The 10,397-nt window shown below is 40.8% G+C and overlaps 1 protein-coding gene across 2 annotated transcripts; it reads right to left on the reverse strand.

Moving 5' to 3' along the window:
* Positions 1-4,598: 4,598 nt before the first annotated feature.
* Positions 4,599-9,303, reverse strand: LOC148005575 (uncharacterized). 2 transcript variants are annotated; one of them, XM_087551566.1, is made up of 3 exons: positions 8,909-9,303; positions 7,055-7,123; positions 4,599-6,124 (listed from the first exon to the last, which is right to left on the reverse strand). In XM_087551566.1, exons 1-3 carry the CDS (start codon positions 8,988-8,990, stop codon positions 5,919-5,921), a joined length of 357 nt encoding a protein of 118 aa, XP_087407692.1. In that variant the 5' UTR covers positions 8,991-9,303; the 3' UTR covers positions 4,599-5,918. The 2 variants fall into 2 exon arrangements, with proteins under 2 accessions (XP_087407692.1, XP_087407691.1); XM_087551565.1 differs by lacking the exon at positions 7,055-7,123 and having other exon boundaries at positions 4,599-5,479; positions 5,933-6,124; positions 8,909-9,256.
* Positions 9,304-10,397: the final 1,094 nt, after the last annotated feature.

Raw genomic sequence — 10,397 nt, forward strand, 5'->3', positions numbered from 1 at the left:
CTCTTTAAAGGCTTCTTCCTGTTTACCTTTGTTGTCCTGTATTCCTTTTATTATTTCTTAACTTTTCTTTTTTATTTTGCCTGAGCGAACATGTCTATAATAGTTTTAAAAACTTTTTCTAGTTGGACAATATTGTTCATATTTTATTTTATTGTAATCATCTTCATACCCACATTTCTCTTTCATTTGTTTATTGGATATTTTTTATTTATACACCAAATGCTTTCCCTTTCTCGGTTTTTCAGTCATAACTCTCCTATCCTTTCTCCATCACCATCTTCCATAAGGGTGTTCCCCCTCCCCAACCACCCTACATTTCTGCCTCCGCGCCTTGATATTTCCCTACAATGTGGGTGTCCAGCCTTGGCAGGAAAAAGGGCTTCTCCTCCCACTAGTGTCTAACAAGGCCATCCTCTGCTACATATGTAGCTGGAGTCATAAGTCTATCCATGTGTACTCTTTGGGGAGTGGTTTAGTCCCTGGGAGCTCTAATCGGTGGGTAATTTTGATATTATGGGGTTGCAAGCCCCTTCAGCCCCTTCAGCTCCTTCGACCCTTTCTCTAATTCCTCCAATGGAGACTCCCTTCTCAGTTCAATGGTTTGCTGCTAGCATTTGGCTCTGTATTTGTTGTACTTTGGCTGAGCCTCTCAGAGACAATTGTATCAGGCTCCTGTTAGCATGTACTTCTTGGTTTCATCAATATTGTCTAGTATATCCTGATATGCTGGGTCCCCTGGTTGGGCAGGCTCTGAGAGGACATTCCTTCAGCCTCTGCTCCAAATGTTGTCTCTATACACCTCCTATGAATATTTTTGTTCCCGACTGAAGAAGGAATGAAGCATCAACACTTTGGTCATCCTTTTTCTTGACCTTCATATAGTCTGTGGACTGTATCTTGCATAATTTGAGCTTTTGGGGTAATATCCACTCATAAGTGAGTCCATACCGTGTGGGGTGTGTGTGTGTGTGTGTGTGTGTGTGTGTGTGTGTGTGTGTGTGTGTTTTCGGGACAGACTCACTCAGGATGATATTTCCAGGTAGCATCAATTTGGCTATGAATTTTATGAAGTCATTGTTTTTGATAGCTGGGTAGTATGCCATTTTGTAGATGTACCACATTTTCTGTATCCATTCCTCTGTTGAAGGGCATCTGGGTTCTTTCTATCTTCTGGCTATTATTAATAAGGCTGCTATAAACACAGTGAAGCATGTGTCTTTGTTGTATGTTGAAGCATCCTTTCTGTATATGCCCAGGAGTGATACACCTGGGTCCTCATGTACAGCAATGTCCAATTATCTGAAAAATCTGCAGACTGATTTCTAGAGTGTCTGTAGTAGCTTGCAATACTATCAACAACTGAAGATTGTTCCTTTTTCTCTATATCCTTGGCAGCATCTGCTGTCACCTAAGGGTTTTTTTTTTTTTTTTTTTATGTTAGTCATTCTGACTGTTGTGAGGTGGAATCTCAGGATTCTTTTGATTTGCATTTCCCTGATGATTAAGCTTGTTGAACATTTCTTTAGGTGTTTCTCAGCCATTCGATATTCCTCACCTGAGATTTTTTGTTTAGCTCTATACCCATTTTTTTAATAGAGTTATTTGGCTCTCTGGAGTCTAACTTCTTGAGTTCTTTGTATATTTTGGATATTAGCCCTCTATCAAATGTAGGATATGTAAAGATCTTTTCCCAATATATTGGTTGTCATTTTGTCCTAATGACAGTGTCCTTCACCTTGCAGAAGCTTTGCAATTTTATGAGGTCCCATTTTTCTATTCAATGTCTTACAGCATATGCCATTAGTGTTCTGTTCAGAAAATTTCCATAGTGCCATATATTCAAGGCTTTTCCCTTCTTTTTTGTCATTTTTTGAGTGTAACTGGTTTCCTTTTTTCTAGTGTGCGTGTGTGTGTGTGTGTGTGTGTGTGTGTGTGTGTGTGTGCGCGCGTGTTTGTACTGGGATATAAGAAAGGACTGATTTGCATTCTTCTACATGCTGTTTGTTGCTATCTTTTTCTCCTGGATGGTTTTAGTTTCTTTGTCAAAGACCAAGCGAACTAATTTTGGGGGTTCATTCCTGATTCTTCAATTCTATTGCATTGACCTACCTGCTATCTCTGTCCCAAGACCATTATCACTATTGTTTTGTAATACAACTTGATGTCAGGGATGGTGATTCCCACAGAAGTTCTTTTATTGTTGAGAATAGTTTTCACTATCCTGGGTTTTATTTATTATTCCAAATAAATTTGAAAATTTCTCTTTCTAACTCTATAAAGAATTGAGTTAAAATTTTGACGGGGATTGTATTGAATCTGTTTATCACTTTTGGCAAGGTGGCCATTTTATAATATGAGCAATCCAAGAGCAATGGAAATCTTTCCATCTTCCGAGATCTTTTCGATTTCTTTCTTCAGAGACTTAAAGTTCTTGTCAAACAGATCTTTCATTTGCTTGGTTAGAGTAACACCAAGGTATTTCATATTATTTGTGACTATTGTGAAAGGTATAGTTTCCCTAATTTCTTTCTCTGCCTCTTTATCCTTCGAGTAGAGGAAGGCTACTGATTTGTTTGAGTTAATTTTATATCCAGCCACTTTGCTGAAGTTGTTTATCAGGTTTAATAGTTCTCTTGTGGAACTTTTGGGGTCACTTAAGAATACTATCATATTATCTGCAAATAGTGATATTTTGATTTCTTCTTTTCTAATATGTATCACTTTGTCTTCCTTTTGTTATCTAATTGCTCTAGCTACGACTTTGAGTACTATATGCTATAGGTAGTGAGAGGGTAGGCAGCTTTGTTCAGTCCCTGATTATAGTGGGATTGCTTCAAATTTTTCTCCACTTAGTTTGATATTGGCTACTCATTTGCTGTATGTTGTTTTTACTATGTTTAGGTATGGACCTTGAGTTCCTGATATTTCTACAATTTTTAAACTAAAAGGGTGGTGAATTTTTTCAATTGCTCTCTCAGCATCTAATGAGATGATCATGTGTTTTTTCTTTGTGTTTATTTATAGAGTAGATTATGCTTATGGATTTCTGTATATTGAAACATCCCTAAATCTTTGCATATTCTTTGAAGGTTATGTAAATGTTTTCTATAGAATATTCTGCCTCTTAGCTACTCTCTTCTATCTCTTGAGTTCTGTCGGTTATGCTAGTGTCTGTCTCCTGATCTCTTTCGTAGGTTTTCTATCTCCAGGGTTGTCTCCAGTTGTGATTTCTTTAAAGTTTCTATTTTTCCTTTTTATCCTGGATGGTTTTGTTCAATTCTTTCATCTGTTAGATTGTGATTTTCTATAATTCTTTAAAGGATTTTTGTGTTTCCTCTTTAAGGGATTCTACCTGCTTTTCTGTATTTCTTTAATGGGGCTATTTATATCCTCCTCAAAGTTCTCTAACATCATCATGAGTTGTGATTTTAAAATCAAAATCTTTCTTTGCCAGTGTGTTTTGGCACCCAGGGCTTGCTATGGTAGCAAAACTGGGTCCTTATGATTCCAAAGGGCCTTGATTTTTGTTGCTTAGGTCTTGCCCTTTCCTCTGGCTATCTGCTTATCTCTTGTGTTAGCTAGTCTTGCTGTCTCTGACACAGGCTGCCCCTCCTATAAGTTTTTGTGTCAGCACTTCTGGAGTCAGTCTTTCTTCCAGTGTGATCTGGGTACAGACAGCTGTTGCAAAGGATAAGCTTAGAGTGCACGTGGAAACAGAAATGATCCTTTCCCAAATTGTTCCTTGTTTCCCATGTCCAGATGACTCCAGACAGGTTCTTACTGGGCCAGAAATAGAAACAGTGTTGGTGGTGTTCCCTGTGCTCTTAGGATTGTCCACATATCTGATATTCCAGCTCTCTCCCCATGGGATCTGTATACAGAGAACTGTGGCAAAGTGTCAGCCCGGGTGCAGGCAGAAACCACAAACTTCCTTTCCCAGATTACTCCTAGTTACTTGTTTCCTGAGGGCTCTTGGTGGATCTCTTGGGGCAGAAGTGGTAGTCTTACCTGTGGTCTCAGATTTGTCAGCACTCCCGGGGACAGGTTTTCTCCCAGTAGCAGCTGGGTACAGTGAGCTGTGGCACAAGGTCAGTTCTGAATGTAGGCAGAAACTGGAAACTTGCTTTTCTTTTTGTTGCAGTTTTGGTAGATCACAAATGTCCAGGATTTGGTCTATTTTCTCCTTGGCTTTCTAGCTTGCTGCTATATATTTGTTTGTAATCTTCCTCAGTGGACTCTTGTATTTGCATTTCTTTGCTCTCTCTCTCTCTCTACCTACAATACCTCCTTTGTTAAAGAGAAAAACCCAAGTATTTGTTGCATTTTGCTTCAAGTACTTTTCTGTTTTCTCCACAAGGTACTGTTTTGATTAGACATAGCCTCTCTTGGTGCATGTGTTTGAGTGCTTGGCCCACATGTCATGGCTGTATTAGTGGCATAGCCTTGTTGGAGTAGTTGTGCCTTAGTTGAAGAGGAGTGATACTGTGAGGTGGGTTTTTAGGTTTTCTATGCTCAGGCTTTACCCTGTAGGGAATGAGACTTGACTTCTTGTCGGACGCCCACTGTCTCGCCAGTAAGAATGATGCGCGGCAACAGGATTCTCCTGCGAAAAAGCTTTTACTGTACAGCTCTCTTGAACAGGGACAGGGGACCACAAACAGCAAGAGCGCTCACCTTATATACACAACAGTATGCTAATAATCCTTCAGGGATTGGCGGGGCACGGGTCACCCCACTATCACCCCACTATCACCACACTACTTGTCCTCCAGGGATTGTCTGAGAATGAATCACCTCACTAGTGTGGTACCACCCCTCATTAGCATATTAACAGCCAACTGACACCAGGTGCAAAAACCGCACATGTGCAGTACCGTTGTTCACCACTGGAGGGCGCCCTACATCTCCCCCTTTTTTGTTTAATAAAATGACTGGTCTAGATCTGGGTGTCACGTCAATCTTGTCATTTCTCCTGTCTTAGGTCCTTCTCATCCAAACTCGGCCTTAACTGTCATAGAGTTTCCCTATCGCCACTGGGCCCCATGTCTTAGGTTGGTCCGAGCTCAAGGAAAGTTGCCCGTCTCTGGATACAATGACGCCATATGACAGTGACAAAAATGATCTAGGGCGAACTCTTAATCTTTCAAAGAGGCCAGTCATATGTTGGGAGAAACACCCTTTTTGATGGCGGTCATAGCCTGGTAAACAACCACTTTGTGTCTGGCATGTTCTCTTATTAAACGGCCAATAAGCCAGAGACATACTCTGCATCCCAGGAGGACAATAGCTCCCCAGGCAAACATGCCGCCCACTCCTTAACAAGGGAGAAAGCATTGGTAATCCATGAGGTAAAGTCTTCAACTGTGATGGGGTCCAGCCTAGTGCTGTTGAGGACAGCAATCTGCATCAGCAATTGTCTTGATAGTTGCTCTGCTTTCATGGACCAGTTTCCTTTCAGATAATTCGAGATTTCTTTGCTCTGTTGAGAATGCTGAGAAAAATTAGCTCGCAAAGGAGTAATGCATAAACCTCTAAGGGAGGAAACGCAAGACAGCTGTGTCATATGATACAGTGCTTCAATTTGTTCTTGAACTAAATCTATCCTTTGATTAGCTAATAAAAAGCCAGATGCCAAATGGGTACATTGCTCACATTAGAGCTTATATTATATTGAATACTGAAATGTGGCTCTACACAACCAAACGCAGGGCAGGGAAGAGGTCTTAACAGTAAAACATAAGGTATGCGACAGAGAAAAGTTAGTGGCGGCATACTGTTGGGGCATTTCTCCATTTGGCACTATACAGGCAACATCACGCAAACAGGAAGTAGAGAAAAAGGTTGGCAAAACAGTAGAGTTGCTATGAATTGGCATGGGTACTGGTCAGGATCTGGCATTAGCCCACAAGATAAGTGAATCAACCTGGATTACCATTCCCAGTAATACTAGGGTTCGTAGTCTCATCTTCATGAAGAGCAGAAGGCAATCTTCGAGTCAAGCGCTCAGGTACCCATATTGGATTTCCTTGATTCGGCAGAAAAACACAAATCGCTCCCCTAGATCTCGAAATCACGGGATCTGGACCACGCCGTTCTTCAGTTAAGACATCCTTCCACTTTACTTCTGCATTAGTCACAGGTGTAGTAGTAGCATGGCGGTCCGCAGTAGAGCGACCATGTGCATCCAAAATTAAGAAATTTAGAGTAAAAAGAGCTAAAAGAAAGTCTTTGTACCTTCTTAGCATTGCCTTTTCCAGTCTTTTTTCTACTTTCCTCAAGGATAATCGTGCTTCCTTGGGTAAAACACGGGGTGAAGTAAGCTGAGAATCCCCTTTCAGGATCTCATAAAGTGGTTGTAAATCTACATAGAGCATTTTAATATAGGGTCGAATCCCATTTATGCTTCCTAGTAATTTCTGAAAGTCATTTAATGTTTTTAAATGATCTTTTTGTAATTTAATTTTCTGAGGGGAAATACTATGAGGAGTAATTTTAGTTCCTAGCTATTCCCCCATTTGGCCCATTTGAACCTTTTCAGGTGCTATGAACAATTGATTTTTTTCAAGCACCTTAACCACTTTTGCATAGGCCACTTCTAGGGTGCTACAATCTTCATATTTCTCCCTCTCACACTGAGCAGCCTCTTCCTCGAGATCAGCCTCATCATCCCAAAATCCAGTTTCCAAAACACTGAGTCTATCCTTCATGCTACAAGATTTGACTGCCAATTCCTACATATGAACACATGATGGTCTCCAATACTTAAATAAAGAGACATTGCCTTAAAATATTTTAGAAGCCTGGTTTCTAGGATAAGATTTCCATAAAAATATCATCCCAATTTAGACATTTTTCCCTAGATTGGCTCATGCCACACGTTGTCTAGAATGACTCTATCCAAATTTACCAATTTTATGTCAACTTTCTGTTACCAATGTCACATTTTTTAACCATATCCAATAACTTAAAAGACAATAGTCCATAACCAAGACATGTAGAGAATATTTATACATTTAAAACCAATCAGAAACAAAAATGAAGTGGCTACACATACCTTTAATATTTAAATCAATCACCATTTTTACTTTTTCTAGCTGTAGTTTTAAGAGAAACACCTTGTCACCTGTTGAGTCCAATAATCACAGTCAAAGATTTTTCTAAGAGAGACAGCCATCAGTTCCATTTCCTTAGAAGCTGTGAAGCTCCTTGTGTCTTTAGGATTGGCTAGTATAAACATTTAGCCAGCCCCCTGGGGAGCTTGCCCAGCCAACTTAGGCGTCTAGCTACAGATGCAGGCTCCAAAAGCCAATTGAAACTTTTTATTTATTTGTTCCTTTCTTGAAAGTAGTTAAAGCTACATCAATGGGTGAATCAACCAGCATTTAAAATTTTAACCGTTTCTTTTAAACATGAAACATAGAACATTCAAGCAACGAGAAGCAAAACCCAGACATAAATTGACATACATGGACAGCTTGGTGCACCAAGGACAGACAATAGACACAGAGGAAAAGAACTAGATGGTGTTCCACCAAAAGGACCCAGATATCCTACCTAAAGAACCCAGAACCAGAAATAAGCACTTCTCCAATAGGAGCCAGCAAGGAGGCAAGACATCTCCCACCTCCTTCTGTTCCCAGGAGAGCTCCAAAAAGTTTAAGCTCATTTCCTTCTTTTGCCAAAGCATCAGTGGAAAGTTGGGGAGGATTGTTTTTCTCAACCCCATTCTCTCTCTTGTCTAGGGTGTAAACTGTCTCTAGTCAGGGTCCAAAGACTAAAAGCATCTATGAGAATCGACTTTGCTTCTCTAGATTTTAACATAACTCTAAAAGAACACATACACAAAAACATTTTACCATTACCTTGTCCCCTTTTGACCACTACCACTACCCCAAATCTTTATCTTTGCACATGCTTTCAATTTCTGCGATCCTTCTGAATTCTGCTTACTGGGGCCTTTAAAATCTGTATCCACTACCTGAGTTCCCATTTGAGGCTTCAATACGAGTCTGGTGGTGGAACTGAGGTCGAGTCCTGCGCTTCCTTTTGTTGCTCTGTGGGAGGCCCAGGACCCCATGGTTCTACCTTTAGTTTCACTTTCTCTAGGCTGTCGGTGATACTTTCTAGATTGTTTGACATTTCTAAGGTCAAGGCTTTTAAAGAAGAATATATCTTATTTGTTCCCTGGTCCTGATTATCTTCTTTTTTTTATCTCTGCCTTCTCTCTGTTCCTTTTATCTCCTTTTCTTTTCTTTTTTTCTTTCGAGACCTTTTCTCCCTCTGACATACATTCTTGTTGCTCTGCAAGGACCCTCTGACCTGTCCTAACGGCTCTAACAGCTTCCTCACATCGTTTATCCTCTAAGCAGGCAGGGACCATTAGCCAAAGTGGTTTTGGTCCGGGCTTAAGCTTGCTGTCTGTGGCTTCTCTATCCCACACAAAGAAAAAAAATTACCAGCCTTGCCCACAAAGGATCCATAACTTTCAGTTTCTTCACAGTGGCTCTCCACCTAGGCCCATATCTTTTTTCCTCATATATGGCTGTCTCTTCCTCTAATTCCTCCTCCTCCGACTCTGACAACTCTTGCTCAGAGTCACTGCCAGCCAGTTCTAAGGCTTCTAATTCTTTTAATGAATACAAAGTATCCTCTCCAGATGACTTGTACTTTGTCCTCCGGGGCACACCTATTTTTTCCCCCGGCGGCATTTCTTCCGCCTTTTGTATCTCTTTCACTTTTGTTTTAGTATCCTTTTTCTTTTTGCGCGCTCCTAATTTCTCACTCCGCTCTTTTTCTGACATGCTCTCTTAAATCCAAAAAGGGGCATGCCTCTCGAAGCCTAATTTCTCACTCTGCTCCGTTTCTGACATGCTCTCTTCCAAAAAGTAGCATGCCTCTCGAAGCTTACCTTTTAATTTACCTTCTCGCAGTTCTGACTGAAGGGTCCCCTCGGCACTGGCGATGTTGGTTCCCGGGTTTCGGCACCACATATCACTCACCCAATGTCTCGCCAGTAAGAACGACACTCGGCAACAGGATTCTTCTGCGAACAAGCCTTTACTGTACAGCTCTCTTGAACAGGGACACGGGACCACAAACAGCAAGAGCGCTCACCTTATATAAACAACAGTATGCTAATAATCCTTCAAGGATTGGCGGGGCACAGGTCACCCCACTATCACCCCACTGTCATCCCACTATCACCCCACTACTTGTCCTCCAGGGATTGTCGGAGAATGAATCACCTCACTAGCATGGTACAGCTCCTCATTAGCATATTAACAGCCAACTGACACCAGGTGCAAAAACCGCACATGTGCAGTACCGTTATTCACCACTGGAGGGCGCCCTACAACTCCTGGGTTCCTGTTGACAACAATCTTTCATGTTGTCTTATCATCAAGATATAGAACCCTCAGCTGTTTCTTCATCACCATGTCAGCCCTATATGATGCCATGTTTCCTGCTGCGATAATGGATGGAACCTGAGAAACTGCAGCCAGCCGCAATTAAATATTTTCTTTGATGAGAGTTGCCTTAGTCATTTTGTCTTTTCTCAGCAAGAAAATCCTAATCCTCATTACTACCTTTTATTACTCTCCAGCCTCTTTGAACTTCTTCCTTCCTCTGCAAATTTTCCCTTCTACTTTTCCATATTTATTTAATTTTCAATATGGCTATATTTCATGAGGATCTGGTTGTCTAGACTGGGTGATCCATGAGCTACTAGGATCCCCAGTATCTGTCAGTTCAAGTTTTATTCATTTATTTACTTTTTTTAGGTTTTCTTGGGTGTTAAGAATATGAATTCGGACCATCAGAGAATGGCAAGTACTATATAAACTGTTCCGTCTCCCTGGTACCTAACTGGGAAAAAGGTTCATAGTATAGTGAGATACCTGTGTCCAAGAGACAGGATATATAGAAGCTGTTGTCCTCTGGGACAGTGCTATTTCCAATAGTGGATTCTTTATCAGGACATCACTGTGCTATACCAGCCTGTAGTCTAGGGGAAAAATAAGTGACATTGACTCCTCATTTTCTGAAAAGAAACTATTTTTTTGAGCTCAAGGCTGTTGCTAGAACTGCTTTCTTACCCTGTGGTGATTGAGCAATGCTATTGTTTGTAGTGATCAATTCCTCTAGGACTCTCCTGTTTAATTTTTCTCTGGAACAAATGACAGACTAGCAGAGTCACAGTTGCCAGTGGGCTGTGTTCCGTCTGTGCTGTCAGCCTACACTTCTGTGCTCTGTTTAGGTTACTTTGTTATTCCTTGGTCACCCTGGAAGTATAGGAGTATACTTGCTTTTCTTTACCTGGGAACTTCTAATTAATTATGCTTGCATTTTGTATTTAGGGTTTTATTGCTTCTGACTCTTGCATTTGTATTAAAATA

The sequence above is a fragment of the Rattus norvegicus genome, chromosome 5 (genome assembly GCF_021556685.1).
Source record: "Rattus norvegicus strain SHRSP/BbbUtx chromosome 5, alternate assembly SHRSP_T2T, whole genome shotgun sequence".
Classification (NCBI taxonomy): domain Eukaryota; kingdom Metazoa; phylum Chordata; class Mammalia; order Rodentia; family Muridae; genus Rattus; species Rattus norvegicus.

Bases quoted from the DNA above. Each gene is read 5' to 3' on its own strand.
- LOC148005575 (XM_087551565.1), bottom strand. From the start codon at position 8,990: ATGTGGTGCCGAAACCCGGGAACCAACATCGCCAGTGCCGAGGGGACC. The intron at 6,125-8,908 runs GTAAGCTTCGAG...TGACTAATGCAG, and splicing joins GCGAGAAGGTAAATTAAAAG to AAGTAAAGTGGAAGGATGTC. The intron at 5,480-5,932 runs GTAATCCAGGTT...CATTCTCAACAG, and splicing joins CCCTAGTATTACTGGGAATG to AGCAAAGAAATCTCGAATTA.